The 17,732-nt window shown below is 47.9% G+C and overlaps 1 protein-coding gene across 5 annotated transcripts in view; it reads right to left on the bottom strand.

Annotated features, from left to right (window-relative positions):
- The window catches only part of DOT1L (DOT1 like histone lysine methyltransferase), a 97,039-nt gene that overhangs the window by 41,860 nt on the left and 37,447 nt on the right, over positions 1-17,732 (bottom strand). For all 5 annotated transcript variants that reach the window (XM_061600579.1, XM_061600580.1, XM_061600581.1 and 2 more), the window contains exons 7-12: positions 16,607-16,669; positions 7,243-7,298; positions 5,244-5,323; positions 2,755-2,823; positions 1,262-1,368; positions 292-333 (exon numbers count right to left, since the gene is read on the bottom strand). In XM_061600579.1, coding sequence (XP_061456563.1) covers positions 292-333; positions 1,262-1,368; positions 2,755-2,823; positions 5,244-5,323; positions 7,243-7,298; positions 16,607-16,669 — 417 coding nt within the window. The remainder of the gene's footprint in view (positions 1-291; positions 334-1,261; positions 1,369-2,754; positions 2,824-5,243; positions 5,324-7,242; positions 7,299-16,606; positions 16,670-17,732) is intronic.

The raw sequence follows: 17,732 nt of genomic DNA, 5'->3' as shown, positions 1-17,732 counted from the left end.
AGTATTTCCTGATACTCTTATTGTTGCTTTTAAAGACGCTTTTATTGGTTTCTAATTTTATAATGTCTTTCTGTGTCACAAGCCGCCTTGATGTACCTTTAAGGAAAAAGCACCTTATAAATACTTTTAATATTTCTGTTATTTATTTGTTAAATTTATATCCCGCCCTTCCTCCCAGTAGGAGCCCAAGGTGGCAAATAAATGAATGGACGTACGTGTTGGGGAAAAGGTTGTCCACAACTTTCATTCAGTTTTAAAAGTACACAGATATTGTTAAGCACTCTCACTTACCCTGAGTTTTGGATTTTTGAGACTAGAGAAGTAGTTTTCAAGCTAAAAGAAAAACAGAACAAGAAAACAAAGGGGTGTCAAGGATCTGAATAAAGCTAACATTTAGAAGTTCCACACGTTTCCAAGAGGACATGCACACATTGCCTTGCTAAAAAAAAACCCAAAGCAAAACTGTATCAATAACCTCTCCTTATATATTGTCATGTCAGCATTAGCTCTTTTGACCATTTGGGAGGAACAAAATTAAAAAGTGAACATCTAAGGAACCAACAGCATTTGCGTTAATGGATTGCTCATTATCAAAATGCAATATTACCAAAAAATACCCCACAATTTTTGGTAATAACCAAAAATTAGAAAACAACAAGTTTCAACAGTGAATTCTTGGTACAGTAAGCTGTGGCAAATAGCCAGGGCAGGGGGGGAAACGGGCTTACCAACTTATATTAGCTAAAAGGCAAAGATAAAGGGTTGCATCCAACAAAGTTTTGGATTAGACCAGATAAGAATCAGAGCGGGCCCTCTGAAATTAAAGGACCTAAGAAGTTAGTCGCGTTCATTCATTTCAACAGGGGGCCGCTCTGAGGACGACAAGCGCTGGATCCAACCCAAAGGGTTGCAACTCAACGAAGTTTTAAGGAATAAATATAAATAAGCACAAGAGGGAGCTCTCGGCTTTCTAACATGGGACACCCAAGAACAAAACCGTCTGCGGAACACGGGCTGTGCATTTTGCCTCTCCAATCCCTGCTCACCAGAAATTAGGCTACTCCAGCCCACTCCAGCCAGATGCAAATAACTACAGAGAGCTGTTTGCTAGTCGGGCGGGATATAAGCTGAATAAAATAAATAAATAAATAATACAGGGTTTTTATATATATTTGCACACGCTCAGTTACTGATTGGCAGCATCTCCAACCAACAGCCAACGTGCCCCTCCCCTCCCCTTCCCTCGTGTGCTGGTACTCACTATGGTTCGATCAATAGTATGCAGGTAGTAAGAAACCGGTTTCCCGGTCCACGAGACAGACCCTTTCAGTGGTGACAGTTCGACGACTCTCATGATAGTGCCAATATCTTTTGAACAAGGAAAAAGGAAGAACAGAGTTAAAAAAAGAAATGTAAAGTATCAGCCTGATCACCAGGTATGAGCACCAAAATGCGGATGACACGCAGCTCTATCTTTCATTTAAATCTTCACCGAGGTTGGCTGTAGAAACCCTGTCCAAGTGCCTGGAATCAGTGAGTGGCTAGATGGGAAGGAACAGGCTGAATCATGACAAAACTGAGGTACTGCTCTTGGGTGACAAAGGAAGGTTGGGCGATGATGACCTGGTGCTCAATGGGGTACAATTGCCCCTGAAAGACCAGGTCCGCAGCCTGGGGGTCATTCTTGACTCCCAGTTGTCCATGGAGGCTCAGGTCTCAGCTGTGAGCCGGGCGGTGCTGTATCAACATTAAAAACATCATAAAAAGAAAACACCTTAAAAAAAATTTTTAAAAAAAAGAATCTTTAAAAACGACTTAAAAACAGTTCCAACACAGATGCAGACTGGGATCAAGTCTCAACTTAAAATGCTTGTTGAAAGAGGAAGGTCTTCAGTAGGCGCCAAAAAGACAACAGAGACAACTCCCAGCAGCCAGCATGGCCCACGGTCAGGGGCGATGGGAGGTGGGAGTCCATCTGGAGGGCCACAAAGGTTCTCAATCTCTGCTCTACAAACCAGCATGCAAAAATGCCTCTGTTTAGAAGAGGCATTCCTTCCTGACAGCAGGGAATGTTTCTTCTTAGATCCAGGGGTGGGGAAAATCTGTGCTCCAGGGGTGGGGAAAGTCTGCGCTCCTCCAGATGTTTCTGGGCTCCCATCACCCTCAGCCAGCATGGGATGATGGACGTTGGAGCCCAGTGATGTTGGGGATGGGGAGAACAGGTTCTCCTGGAGCTGGTACTGGGACAACTTAAGAACTAGTGAAGTACTAGTTCCCCTCTATTCGGCACTGGTTAGGCCTCATCTTGAGTGCTGTGTCCAGTTCTGGACGCTGCACTTTTAAAGAGGATGCAGACAAACTGGAACGGGTTCAGAGGATGATCAGGGGACTGGAAACAAAGCCCTATGAGGAGAGACTGAAAGAACTGGGCCTGTTTAGCCTGGAGAAGAGAAGACTGAGGGGATCTATGATAGCATTCTTCAAGTACATGAAAGGTTGCCACACAGAGGAGGGCCGGGATCTCTTGATCGTCCCAGAGCGCAGGAGACGGAATAATGGGCTCATAATAATGGTGGTGGGCATCCCAACACTGGAGGCCTTCAAGAGGCGGCTGGACAGCCACCTGTTGGAGATGCTTTAAGTTGGATTCCTGCACTGAGCAGGGGGTTGGCTCCTTCCAACTCTACTATTGTATGATGCAATACACTCAAGAAAAAAAGAAAAGCCCCCAAAACAGAAATAGGTGAATCTTACCACTCAAGTTTCGGCTGTTTATTCTGAAGTTTAGCGGTGCAAAAGGTTTCGAGGATACAATCTGGCCACCTGTCAGAGAAAAAGGAGAGGGGGGGTAAGTGGAGTTGTCCATTAGTTTCCCCTTAAAGATGGAAAGGGTGAATTTGTATGATCCTATTTCGGAGAGGTAAGGCTTTAAAAATAAGGCTCACTTATTTTTAAGTGATATTTTCACAGGTTGTATAGATGGTTTTACGCCAAATGCCAGTCGTTAAAGAGCCAGCCATGAAATCTTGCAAATATAAACACAGCAGAACGGTGTTATGGGGCCCAGAACACTTTCCTAATTACTGGTTCCCCCCACACATCCACTTTTGGATCACAGGTTAATTGCTATCTGTATTGAGGGAAGAGGGCTAGGGCTGTTTCATGGCAGTATCTCTACACCACAGGGTCACAGCCACACCATAAATTTCAAATATTTTTATGCCACTTTAACAGGCATGACTCCCCCCTCCCCCAAAAAAACCCACAATCATGGGAACTGTAGTTTGTTAAGACTGCTGGCCTCACAGAATTTCAACTTCCCAGTACCCTTAACAAACTACCATTCCCAGGATCCTCTTTTCATTGGGAAGGGGGAAGCCACAACTGTTAGTGGGATAAAAAGTGCTTTAAATGTATAGCTGTGGATGTGACCCCAAAGAACCATCATTACCAACTAAATGTACTTGCATTCTTTCTTTTTTTTAAGAAAAACAACCAGCAACAGGTAAATACAGCAATATATAGGAGGGAAACACTTGCCACGTCTAAAGTTAGACCATTTGTCTGAAGAGCTGAAAAGGACGGGGAGGAAGAGCAAAAAAAAAAAGGGGGGGGAAACATATGTGAAAAAAAACCACACACCAGCTTTTAAGCAACAAATCTTGGAAGCGGCCAAACATACACCACAACAGTTTTCATTGTATGTCTCTCACACACACACATACACACACGTGTTCAAAGCAGCCTTGATAAAAGGGGAGAACCGAGCCAAGGGAAAAGCACAGCTGAATGACGTAGGACGCTGCCTTATATCAAGGCAGACCACCGTGCCATCTAGCTCAGGAATGTCTGCACCGGCTGGCAGCAGCTCTCTCCAGGGTTTCAGGCAGCAAGCCTTTCCCAGACCTACCTGGAGATGGTGGGTATTGAACCGGAGGCAATTTATGTGCAAAACAGCTGCTCTGTCACTGAACTATGGGGCCTTCCCTGAGAAAGAAAGGTTCTAGTCCTCATGGTCCAGAATAAAGGGCTGATTTAATGGGATCATTGGCAACTGCCTTGTACTGAAGGGGGTCCACCTACCTCAGTACGGTCTACACTGACCGGCAGCGGTTCTCCAGGATTTCAGGGAGGGAATCTTTCCTAGCCCTACCTAGAGATTCTGCATGCAAAGCAGCTGTTGTATCACTGAGCTACGGCCCTGTCCAAAGCAAGATGACTATGGAACGCGAAGGCCTAAAGAGGGACCGTTACTTTCCAAAGCAAGCATGCCAACTGTTCTTAGTCCCTGTTAAGGCCCAGGCAGATAGCATCGAATCCGCAAGGAATTCCAACTCAGCGGCTGAACAGCCTTTACAACCTTTTTGTTGATGCTGCTGCTGAAACACGGAAGCTTTCAAGGCTCACCCAGTAAAAGCTGAAGGAAACTGGCCCTGAGTGAACCTGACAGAGGCAAAAAAAACCCCGAGGCAACCAGCAAGAAGGGAAGGCAACCATTGCTTCGCCATCTGCAGAAGAGAATTGTTTCCCCGTGACCACGCCCAAGAGGGCTTGGATAAGAAGCCCCGTGTGCCTGCCAGGTGAAATTGAAAGGCTTCAGAGTAAGCAACCTGGGAGGGAATTTTGTAGCCGGGGGACTAATCGAGGGCAAAGGGAATCACGTTTCAAGAGCAGATGGCAATTCTCCCCCACCTGTGGGTCTATTATCATTTTTACAAGGTGAGATAAACCTGAGTCAGGTTTCTGCTTAGGGATGAAGAACGGGACTGGCTGTTTCACAAGAGGCCAAAAGCACACACATGCACACACACCCCTAGGAGGGTTCCTCATCAGCCACGTCTGGAAGGCACCACATTGCCCATCCCTGACCTAAGCACTCTCTACTGCATGCAAAAGACGGAAGGATGCCTCTATTTAGACGACACCTCTGTTTAGACAACGCATTTTGTCCTGACAGCAGGAAATGCCTCTTTTCAGATCGGGGATAGTGAAACCTGATACCCTCTCGATGATGGCAGCTGGAATCCCACAACATCATCCCTGACCACTGGCCAATGCTGGCTGCTGGGAGCTGGAGCCCAGGAACATCTAGAGGGTGCCACATCAGCTAGCCCTGCATAATCCAGTTCTAGGAGGCCAGTTTATTGCAGGCTGCAAGCCACCACCTCACTGCCACCACCACACAGCTGAAAAAGTGCAACCACCTACAATGGCCCAGCCAGAGGCAGAGCTCAGCTCATTACCTTCCTTCATGTTTGCAAATCGCTCCTTCAGCTGGTGATCCACCTCAGGACCAAAGGCAAAGTTATTGACAAAAATAACACTGTAAGATAACAAGAGTGTCAGTAAAACATGGACACACAATCTGTGGTTTCACTTCTGGGGGGGGGGAATGAACACACACAATATATATATACACACTGCCTGCAAGGCAAGGCAGAAACGCTGCAATCAAAACCCTGTAGTCAAAAGAGAAATTCCCTAAGTTATAATTCTCAAATTCCCACTTGTAGAACATCCTCCATCCATGCGTGTTAGGGTTTTTCATTGTTTTATCTCTCATAATGCATTTGGTTAAAGAAGCCAGAAAATATAGGAGAACGTTGTCTGCGTTTGTAGAAGAACTGATTTAAAAAATGTTAAAATAACCAACCACATGCAAATATTGATAGAGGAATAGCAATATCAAACTGACATCTGTGCCACGTGACTACTTTAAAGCATCAAATAGCACCCAGGTATGATTTTTGTTTTCATTTTAGTAGGGAGGGGAGCAGTCCCCTAATGCGGATGACAAGAAGGGTTGGGGAATATCTGTGGCCCTGTGTTGCTGGACCAGCTCCCATCATCCCTGACCATTGGCCGTGCCGGCTGCTGGGAGGTGGAGTCCAGCAACATCTGGAGGGTCACAGGTTCCCTACCTCTGCCCTAGGGGAACAAAGCAGCTTAAGGCCAGTGACATCACCTCTCCGTAGTGCAGACAGCCTTCCCAAACCTGATGCCCTCTGGATATTTTTTGGACTACTCCTCATCCAGTAGCCATGCTGGGAGGTGGGAGTCCAGGGACCGCCCGGTTGGGGAAAGCTAGGCAAAGAACACTCCAGAGGAGTCTCTCCTGAGCCTGCTGGATCAGGCCGCAGGGGGCTCACCTAGCTCAGCGTCCTGGTCTCACAGAGGCCAGCCAGATGCCCTGGTGCGGAGCCCAAGAGCAACTTCCCCCCCTGTAGTTTCCAGAAGTGATATTCAGAAATCGTGGCTGGCAACCACCAATAGCCTCATGTTCCACGTATCTGTCTAATCCTCCTATAAAGCCACCCAAAGAAGAGGAGGGAAGGGCTTTCAGGCATAAGGAATCTTCCGTATTGCAACATATCTTGAGCTTTGGAAGACTACTGCTATGGTCCATAACGGCTGATGACAACGGGAACTCATGGCTGGGAGGTAGCCAGCACTCTCTCTCTCTCTCTCTCTGCATATCTGAATGACATAAGCTATCAGAGCCTGCGGAAAGTGGCACCCTCCCATATTCACACACCCACCCCTATATAAATATATACATATAGTGATCAGTGGCAGGCATGTTGGAAAGACATGAAGCTGACTCATACTGCGAGATAGACCATCAGCCTATTTAGCCCAATACTGTCTACACTGACTGGCAGTAGCTCTCTTGGGTTTTGTACCCAGCTGGAGATGATGGAGAAAGAACCAGGGACCTTCTGCATGCAAAGCAGGTGCTCTGCCCCTGAGCTATGGCCCTCTTTGGGGGCACAGGGCCTCTTCTGTGAGGATAGCGAATCTGCCCCCAGGAAGCAGCGCACGCTCCTTTGTCTCCACACGCACTCTCCTTGTACAACGGTAAATAAAGCCTTATGGAGGACAAGGCTATCCATAGCTACTGGTCCTGGCGGCTGTGTATCACTTCCAGCACCGGGGGTCGGCTGCCTCTGAATCCCAGCTGCTAGGGACGGCGAGCGGGAACAGTTGCTGCTGCACCCGTATCCTGCTTTGTGGGCTTCCTGGAAGTTGGCCACTGTGAGAAAAAGGATGCTGGGCCACGGCCTCATCCAGCAAGGTCTTAGACTCATAGAATCAGAGAGCTGGAAGGGGCCTGCAAGGCCATCTAGTCCAACCCACGCTCAATGCAGGAATCCAAGTTAAAGCACACTTATTCCAAGAATGTCCTAATTAACCTGGCGCTGGAGATCCACGTTAGAAACCACAATCTCAGCATCACTGTACCTTGTGTTTGCAATCCTCTCTCGCCATTCTTCTGAGAGGAAGTCACCTCGTTCCAGCTAAAAGAGAGAAAAGAGGGGGTGTGACATCCCCATTTTAACTTCACCTGCGTTGGCATTACTCACGAAGTATTTGCTGCAAAGAGGGAGGGAGGGAAGGGAGGGAGGAAAGGAAGTGGGGGAAGACACCCACCCCACTTTCTGTTCCTTGTATGCGTCATAGTGGTGAGAACGTTGATCTAGGACCAGGAAGACCTGGGTTCAACCCCCCCAATCAGCCGGGAAGCTCGTTGGACGTGACCTTGCGCCAGTCACCATCTCTCTCAGCCTAACTATGGGAGGGCGGGAGGGAGAATCATTGTGGTCAGTGCACTGCCCGTGGTCCGTGCGCTTCACTCAGGTGCTTCACGGCATGTCCGTGTTAAATGTTGATTTTTAATTGTGGTTTTTCACTCCATCCTTTGTTTCTGTACATATTGTATTTTACTGTGTCACAACCTGAATTCTGTGGAACGCAAACGAGATGCGATATATTAAGGAACAAAAGAAGCAATTAAAACCACAGTTAAAAATCATACAGTATCTAGCACCGCACACTGCCACTGCTGCAACAGGCAGGAAAATCATTCAGCGGTCCGCCAAGACCCTCAGCAGTATTCCAGTGGTCTGGCGGGGGAAGGAGGACCGCTGATGTACACTGCGCCCCGAGTTCCTTGGAGGAAAGGTGGGGTATAAATGCAACATATCAATAAAATGACTTCTGCAACAACCTGTAAGACCCCCGCCCTTGCCCCAATGCTGGCTAACCCTCTTAAACTTTATTTCTCCCAACCCTTCAAAATGCTGCATGGAACAGAGGCTAATCTGTTACCACATTCAGTTGTCTCATCAATACTGCCAGCGGCTTGCCTTTTTTTGAGAAAAAAATATTACGCCCATTTCAGGTCCAAGAATTAGGTGATGCTGGTCTTAATTTCCCTCTTTTATTTTTTAAAGTAGTCGCAGAAGCTGCATTCTTGAGCAGAGGACTAGGAGGGGTCTGCTTAACCCAAAAAGGGGATACAAACCAGTTGGGAAGGCCGGATTTTGAGCAGGGCAGTCAGAAGTGAACAGAACAAACAGCGCCACTGAACCAGTGGTCAATAGTGCCGCTTCTATGGCTGCTTTCAGTATATTAAAAAAAATGCAACTGGGGTTTTTTTGGGGAGGGGGATGGTCTCAACAGTGGAAACAATCTTCTTAGCGAGCAGGGAATAGGGGAGACCACCTGCCAACAGACATTTCTGTCTTCTTGGGCAACGAAGGAGCCCTAGAGTGTATCAAGAAGACTGTAACTGGCTGGGCCAAGATCCACTTCAACACTCTGCCTGCCCACTTGCCATCTACGTGTCATAGAATCATAGAATAGTAGTTGGAAGGGGCCTATAAGGCCATCAAGTCCAACCCCCCCTGCTCAATGCAGGAATCCAAATCAAAGCATTCCCGACAGATGGCTGTCCAGCTGCCTCTTGAAGGCCTCCAGTGCTGGAGAGCCCACTACCTCTCCAGGACATTGGTTCCACTGTCATATGGCTCTTAACAGTTAGGAAGTTTTTCCTGATGTCCAGTCGAAATCTGGCTTCCTGCAACTTGAGCCCATTATTCCGTGTCCTGCACTCTGGGATGATCGAGAAGAGATCCTGGCCCTCCTCTATGTGACAACCTTTCATGTACTTGAAGAGTGCTATCCTATCTCCCCTCAGTCTTCTCTTCTCCAGGCTAAACAGGCCCAGTTCTTTCAGTCTCTCCTCACAGGGCTTTGTTTCCAGTCCCCTGATCATCCTTGTTGCCCTCCTCTGAACCCATTCCAGTTTGTCTGCATCCTTCTTGAAGTGCGGAGACCAGAACTGGACGCAGTATTCAAGATGAGGCCTAACCAGTGCCGAATAGAGGGGAACCAATACTTCACGCGATTTGGAAACTATACTTCCGTTAATGCATTGTTAATGTAAATGCATTGAAGCAATTTACGCTGCCCCCCCCCCGGTCTGTTCTGCTGAGGAACATTCAAGGCCATGCTAGCATTTAAAAACAAACCAAAGCACAATAAAGAAAAACCCAAAACTAAACAAAGGGAACAAAGTGTAAGCCCAGCACAGCATCCTATCTAAAGCAGAGAGGATATCAAGCTACTTCCTCCCAAACTGGCCTGTTGGCATTTCCAGCTCAGTATCTGCCTAGTGTAGACGGACAGGTGATAGCAGTCCTTCCCAGCCCTACCTGGAGATGCCGAGGAACGAACCAGGGAGTTTCCGCATGCGAAGCAGGCCCTCGAGCACTGAGCTACAGGCTTCCCCCAAGCCCGTGAACACACAGTCAGAAGACCACAACCCCTTTGGGCCAACAGCGGTGCTTAAATGGAATGAAGCGGCACTATCACTACGTCCCAAAGCCTGGGAGCAACATGAGAGACGGAGGCCTGGCTTGCACTTGGTGCCAGGATGAAGTGCAGGGCCTTCCCCACAAGACCTGGGCAAAAGGCACACAGGAGACATCAATCCTTTGAATGACAAGCTCCTGGACTGTTCACAGCAGAGGTGGGGAACCTGTGGCTCTACAGCAGCGGTTCTTAACCAGCCCCCCCAAATCAATATCCAATGCAGTAAAAATAAATTGTGTTTATTGATGGGGGTCCATAGCTTTCATCAGGTTCTCAAAACAGGTCCATGACCCAAAATAGGTTCCCTCCATTCGGCACTGGTTAGACCTCACCATGAGTACTGCGTCCAGTTCTGGGCATAACACTTTAAGAAGAACATAAGAACATAAGAAGAGCCTGCTGGATCAGGCCAGTGGCCCATCTAGTCCAGCATCCTGTTCTCACAGTGGCCAACCAGGTGACCGGGAGAAGCCCGCAAGCAGGACCCGAGTGCAAGAACACTCTCCCCTCCTGAGGCTTCCGGCAACTGGTTTTCAGAAGCATGCTGCCTCTGACTAGGGTGGCAGAGCACAGCCATCATGGCTAGTAGCAGCCATTGATATCCCTGTCCTCCATGAATTAGTCTAATCTTCTTTTAAAGCCATCCAAGCCATCCAGGAAAGATGGCAACAAACACTGGAAGGCAGTGGAGGGCAATGAGGATGATCGGGGGACTGGAAACAAAGCCCTATGAGAGACTGAAAGAACTGGGCATGTTTAGCCCGGAGAAGAGAAGACTGAGGGGAGATATGATAGCACCTTTTAAGTTCTTGAAAGGTTGCCTCACAGAGGAGGGCCGGGATCTCTTCTCGATCGTCCCAGAGTGTAGGACATGGAAGAATGGGCTCAAGTTGCTGGAAGCCAGATTTCAACTGAACCTCAGGAAAAACTTCCTAACTATTAGAACAATACGACAATGGGACCGATGAGGTAGGGAGATGGTGGACTCTCCAACCCTGGAGGCATTCGAGAGGCAGCTGGAGAGCCACCTGTTGGGGATGCTCTAAGCTGGATTCGTGCATTGAGCAGGGGGTTGGACTGGATGGCCTTATAGGTCCCTTCCAACTCTACTGTTCTATGATTCTAACCACTGCCTCACAGGTATTGCAGGACTATAGCTCCCATCATCCCTGACCATTGGCTGAGCTGGCTACTGGAAGCTGTAATCCGGTAAAATCTGGCAGGCCATTGGTTTCCGCATCCCTAATCTAAGAAGAGGCATTTTCCACTCTCAGGAAGGAATGTCTCTTCTAAATAGAGGCATTCTTTCATCTCTTGTATGCGATAGGGAATGTTGTTTCTTAGATCAAGCACGGGAAGCCTGTAACCCATCATCCCTGACCACTGGGCATTGCAGCATCTCTAGGGCCACAAGTCGCCAACCCCTGGGGTCTCTAGGGCCTTTTAAACAGGGGGGGAAATAAAACAAACAGCATTTTGAATTGGGCTTTGAACCAGACTAGATGCTAACACCAGTAGACACTGTTCCAGATTATTTCCTAAACTCCCTGTTTCAGTGAGAATTTCCCAGTTCACAGCAGGAATTTTCCTAATTTAGCCAGGAGGCAGGTTAGTATACAGGCCTCCTACCTCCACACAGGCAACAGGGCCTACCCAACAGAGACTGTGGAAGGAAACCACGTTCATGGCAACCAGAGGGCGAGACTCTGCCAAGAGAGGCAGCCGGCAACCCAAGCAGGGGGCACGATGGGAGGGAGAGGAAGCACACCATTAAGAAGCAAGAAGCAAAGTCTGGTGTTTTCCAGAAGTCAAGGGGGGTTGGAGGAAGTTTTGGAATCTGAAATAAATCTGAAAAAGAATACAAAGTTCCCACCTCCCTCCAAAATCCACAGTGGGTGGGGGGAAATTGCAGCCGGGCTAACTGGCTGATTCCATGACTTCACAGGCAGAAGGAAGAGAGCGAAATCTTGTGTTCCAGCAATCTCCATGCAAATACGCTTGGTTCACAAAGGATTGTTTGATGTGCCTGGAAAAGCACACAGAGCTATTTTTAAAATAATAATACTTTTAAAAAAACTTACACACACAAAAAGGGTGGCAGGAATCCAAAGCTCGGGAACATGGCTCTAGTTCAAAGCCACAGGAGACGTTGAAAGAACACTTGGTTTGTTTGGGTTTTTTTTTTAATTCAAATATCTAAGCGGTAAAAGTTCCCGCTTTAGAGAAGGGGGGGAACAGTGTTAAATCCAGAACAACTTAATATCCTGCTGACTTTGGGGGGGAGCCAAAAGGGTTATATGCAACGAAGTCATACTCAGAGTAGACCCACTGAAATCAAAGGACATGAACCGCCTTCCCCATGAGTCTCAAGATGATTTACATAGGAACAATTTTTTTTTAAAAAAAAGGATAACTAAATATAGTTTTTAAAAATAATAGAAAACAAATTGCCTAAAGCAGAAAGGTGCCTTTTCATCCAGATGGAGACGTGTTTTGTTGAAACAAAAAAAGTATCTCTTACAATTGTTTCCAGAAAGTCCTGTTGTATCTCAACAGGGATGCTGTTCCACAAAGCGGACAGCCACGCTGAAAGCCCTGCTCCAAGTTACTGTGGCGTGGGCTTCTGATATTTTAGGCACTTGAACATAGGAAGCTGCCTTATACCAAGTCAGATCACTGGCCCATCTGGCTCAATATTGTCTGCACTGACAGGCAGCACCTCTCCAGGGTTTCAGGTGTGGAGACGCCGGGGACTGAACGTGGGCCCTTCTGCGTGCACGGCAGACGCCCTGCCACTGAGCCGTGGCTCTTCTGCTGCGAAAGTCATAACGGTGCGCCTGCCGCCAACCCTGTTATCTTTTCGGTGCCAGGTCAAGACTTTCCTCTTCTCCCAGGCATTTTAGCATGTGTTTTTAAATTGTTTTTAATTTTTTTTAAAATTGTGTTTTTTAATTGTTTTTTGTTTTTTAAAATTTGTATATTTGTTTTTAATGTTCTTAGTTGCTGCGAACAGCCCAGAGAGCTTCGGCTATGGGGCGGTATATAAATGTAACAAATAAATAAATAAAATAATTCTGCAGCAAAGCGCAGGGATCTACTGGGGATGTAAAGGGGTGAAGGCAGTCTCTGCTTGTCACCAGGGGTGGAATGTGCGGTTGCTTCTTCCCCCCCAATGACCTAGAGAGGCAGTGGGCTCTCCGACACTGGAGGCATTCAAGAGGCAGCTGGACAGCCATCTGTCGGGGATGCTTTGATTTGGATCCTTGCATTGAGCAGAGGGTTGGACTGGATGGCCTTATAGGCCCCTTCCAACTCTACTATTCTATGATTCTATGCCCCAGTCTACCCATGCAATGCAGACTCCCATTCCGGAATCTGACCCCCAACAGCCAACCTTTTTATGCCCATGGGCAGATTTGGATTTTTGAGCAAGTGCTGTCGGCGCCACACAATCTGGCCACTTTTCTCCCTGCTTCCCTGGATCATCTCTCCAGCCCAGAGACAGAAAGAGGGAAAACAGGCACACACAGAGAGCTTTTTCAAGGGATCTGGGTGAAAGTTGGATTCGTAAACACGCACACACATGGAGCTTTTTCAAGGGATCTGGGTGAAAGTTGAATCCAGCAGAATGACTGAGTCCTGAACACACTGAGGTGCCTGCCAGAGGAAGCGGGGAAAAGCACCACTCTATCCAACTTCCTCCTTCACCTCTGTGTACTTTCTTCAAGAGCAGGCAACCACCCTCATGGCCAAGGGGGCAGTGAGTGGGAGAGGGACTGAGAGGCTTCATGGGCCCCATGGGAAGACCTCAAGGGCAGCATTGAGCCCACGTTGCTCCTACACGGATGCATCCAGTTGTTGCTCAGAGGCGACCCACTGAAATTAAGGGAGCTAAAGACAGTTCACCCCCATTGATTTCAGTGGATCTACTGTTGAGAATGACTCACGTTGGTTACAAAGCGTACAGTCTGGCCCCACCAAGTTAGATCCTCACACTTATTAATTCACATAATACATCCCTCCTTGACCAGAAAAAAATAAGGAGGGGAAAAAAATAGCTTCTCGATTGATGTTTCCCATTCAGATTAAGAAGATAAGGTCCAACAAAAATCCAGTAAAAGGAGGGCCACAGGTATCTCTCTCTGTTCCTCAAAAAACCTCCACCTTGGATATCTAATCCAGCCGGCAGAAAGGGAAACAAGCCAAATATATTAACAAAGTGGCCAATTATAATTTTCCTCTTACAAGATGTGCCACAGCATGTCTGTGGCCAACTGTCTCCTACACACGTATATATATATTTAAGCAACATGTTTGCTTATTAGGGAGTCTGGGGGGGGAGGGAGGGAGGGAGGGAGGGAGGGAGGGAGGGAGAGAGAGAGAGAGAGAGAGAGAGAGAGAGAGAGACCTCATTACAACAGACATCCTGGAAACAGCCACTCAACCACTTTGACATTCGAGAGACTCCAGATCATTAAGCTCCTCAGATACCTGGATGGCGTTCAGGAGGGAATTCTTCTTTGTAGGAACCACCAAAAAAAAAAAGAAAACAGAAAAAACCCGCCATCTGTTGGCATTAATTGCCAGCAAGGAGCTTTTAGCCTTAACTTGATAATGGAAACAGGAGTTGGAAATTCCCAAGGAATTTCTAGGGAGTTGCTGGGGGGGAAGGGAGGTTGCTTGTTTTTTCCAAAAAAGAACTACCAAGCTCTAAATTACCCAGGACCTAAAATATAAGGAAAAACCTTCTCCTGTTTTATTTTATTTATTTAATAAATTTATATCCCACCCTTCCTCTCAGAAGGAATTCAAAGGGTGAGTTTGCAAAAATAGCAGAAGGAGCCAAACTTGCAGGGAGGGTTTCCCTCCACAGCATAAGGGCCAGAACCCCATTTGGTATGTTTGTGTTTGTTTGTTTTTAAAAATGGATTTTATCCTCATCATCAACTACTATATATTTTGGAAAGCTGTCTGTCTGTCTCTGTCCTTTATGCATTTGGACACCTCTTAAGATATCCTTATTCCTGCAATTATTGTTTTAATTGTTCTTAACACAATTTTAAACTGTTGTAACCAGCCCTAGGACCTGTTGGTGAAGGGTGGGTGGCAGTAATAATAATAATAATGATGATGATGATGATGAAACCAAATTTTGCACGAGAGTTCTTGAGATCAAAGAGCAGCCTTTGTCTATGGTTGGATACATTTAGACACTATTTTGAACCAATGTGCCAGACTGAACGTTTTAAAACCAACTTTTATGTGATGGCCCCCAAGTTCAAGGAGCAGGGGTTTCATCCATGTTTAGATAAAATTGGACGCCGTTTTGAATCAAGATGGAGGACTAAACTTTTCAAAAGGGCACTGACTTTTTAGTTTCTTCGAACACCCAACCAATGCTGGATAACCTATAAAGTGCTAAGTCAGCGGTAGGGAACCTCTGTGCCTCTCTAGGCTCTGCCTACTCTCTGGTCTTGCTCCACACCCCTTTGATTACTTTTGCCTGGGCTGTAATGTGTCCTGGAACCATAAGAGGGACTATTGCTTTGCCTGGATGCAGGGAGAGAGGGAGAGAGAGGGGGGGAAGACAGGGAGAGGGAGAGAGAGAGACAGAGAGAGAGACAGAGAGACAGAGGGAGGGAGACAGAGGGAGAGAGAGGGAGGGAGGGAGAGGGAGAGAGAGGGAGGGAGGGAGAGGAAGGGAGGGGGAGGGAGAGAGAGGGAGGGAGGGAGAGGGAGGGAGAGAGAGAGAGAGAGAGAGGGAGGGAGGGAGGGAGGGAGAGGGAGGGAGGGAGAGGGAGGGAGAGAGACAGAGGGAGGGAGGGACAGAGACAGAGGGAGGGAGGGACAGAGACAGAGGGAGGGAGGGGAAGACAGAGGGAGGGAGAGGGAGGGAGAGAGACAGAGGGAGGGAGAGAGACAGAGGGAGGGAGAGGGAGGGAGAGAGACAGAGGGAGAGAGACAGAGGGAGGGAGGGAGGGAGAGGGAGAGAGACAGAGGGAGGGAGGGAGAGGGAGAGAGACAGAGGGAGGGAGGGGGAGGGAGGGAGAGGGAGGGAGGGGGAGGGAGGGAGAGGGAGGGAGGGGGAGGGAGGGAGAGGGAGAGAGACAGAGGGAGGGAGGGAGAGGGAGGGAGACAGAGGGAGGGAGGGAGGGAGGGAGGGAGAGAGGGAGAGGGAGGGAGAGAGACAGAGGGAGGGAGGGAGAGAGAGAGGGAGAGAGAGAGAGTGCACACACTCTGGGTTCTACCTGGCTAGAATGCAGCCTATTATACAAAAGGTTTAAGCATCACATCTGTTGCTTCCCTGCTTCTGCCTCTGGCCCTACCCACCATGCCATGCGGACCCCAAAAGGTTTCCTATGAGGAAATGCGGCCCTCGACCTGGAAAAGTTCCCCCACCCCATACGTGCAAAATCATGGGAGAGGAGAGTCCTCAAGGTGCCGACGCCAGATGACACTGCAGAGTTGTTGAAGTATTAAAGAAAATGTGTTGCTGCCCAACACATTTCAGGTTATCACAAAACCCTTGGCCAAGGGCAACCTTAAGGAGGCCAGAGACAAACTCCTCTGCAAATTGAAAAGGTTAAGATTGAAAGAAGCAACCCTCTTCAGAGGATGCTGCAAAGTGACATTAAGCCTCACTAAGACTGCCCTTGGCGAAGAGGTTTGCGATACCCTGAAATACCCTGGGGCACAATAAATTTATCTTTAACATCTCAACAACTCTGCAGTGCCCTGTGGCCTCGGCACCTTGAGGACTCTCCCCTCCCTGGTTTGCGTGCACATTGATGCCTCCCTGTTGCTCCCCTGCCCCTATACACGTACCCTTTGAAACTCCCCAAAATGAAGGGGGGGAAGTATAATGTACATTAGGGTTTGGGAGGAGGGAGGGAAGAGAAGGAGGTTCCTTGCTTTTTAAAAATAAGGTTTGTGGCTCAGTTTCACTCACTGTGTAATCGCCATGTTTTTTCCCATACCATTTCATCCACTTTCGGAATTCTTTGTCCATCGTCTAGGAGGGAGGTGGGGAGGAGAGAGAGAGAGAAAAGGGGAATAAAAGTATACCGTTAGTAAATCTGAAAGCTACATTTGCAGCAAACTGGGGAATGCAAGCAACCACAGCAGAGGTTAAGGATAGATCGTTTACCACCCCACAATGGAAGAAGGAAACTTGACAGTCATGTGATCCAGTGGTGAGGAACCTGTGGCCCTCCAGAGGTTGCCCAGATGGAGCAAGGGGGGGAGAAATATACACATACAAGCCTCTGGCTTTTGCGTGGCTAGAATACAGCCTATTGTACAAAACAGAGAGTCACATGGGCAGTCTATAAGTATTTTAACCAGCAAGAGAGCCAGTGGTGGTGTAGGGGTTAGAGTGCTGAACTAGAGACCTGGTAGACGAGAGTTCAAATCCCCACTCAGCCGTGAAGCTCACTGGGTGATCTTGGGCCAATCACCATCTCTGAGCCTAAACCTACCTCACAGGGTTGTTGTGAGGATAAAATTGGGAGGGGAGAGAACCACGTTTGTATGCCACCTTGAGCTCCTTGGAGGAAAGGTGGGATTATAAATATAATAAACAAGCAAAGCTGCCTTTTACTGAGTCACACCCTTGATCAATGTAGCTCCAAACTGTTGACACTGACTGCGCAGCATCTTTCCAGGGTTTCAGAGTCTTTCCCAGCCCTGCTTGGAGTTGCCAGGGATTGAATGTGGGATCTTCTGCATGCAAAGCATGCGGTCGACCACTGAGCTATATTCTTTCCCTGCATCTCCTAGAACATGGCCCTGCGAAGCCAATATCTGCTCGTCCACTGCCAGCCAACAGAAACCCAGCCTGTTTCAGCTTCCTTCTGGTGCCCGCCCACCCTCTTTTTCTCTGCCCGTTCCATCCAAGCTGTCTTATCTGAAACTTGGCTTGAAAACAGAACGATTAGGACAGATCCCCGCACAGTACAACGCTGGGGGCCACATGGACAAGTACTGGCAAAGCTCAATCCAAGCCCTGAAAATGCTACGCAGAACTCTTGCCAGCAATGACAAAGAGCAGAACGGATAGCTACAGACAGACAGCG

Source organism: Rhineura floridana, chromosome 18, assembly GCF_030035675.1.
Source record: "Rhineura floridana isolate rRhiFlo1 chromosome 18, rRhiFlo1.hap2, whole genome shotgun sequence".
NCBI classification, from domain to species: domain Eukaryota; kingdom Metazoa; phylum Chordata; class Lepidosauria; order Squamata; family Rhineuridae; genus Rhineura; species Rhineura floridana.
This window is presented reverse-complemented; position numbering and strand designations above follow the sequence as displayed.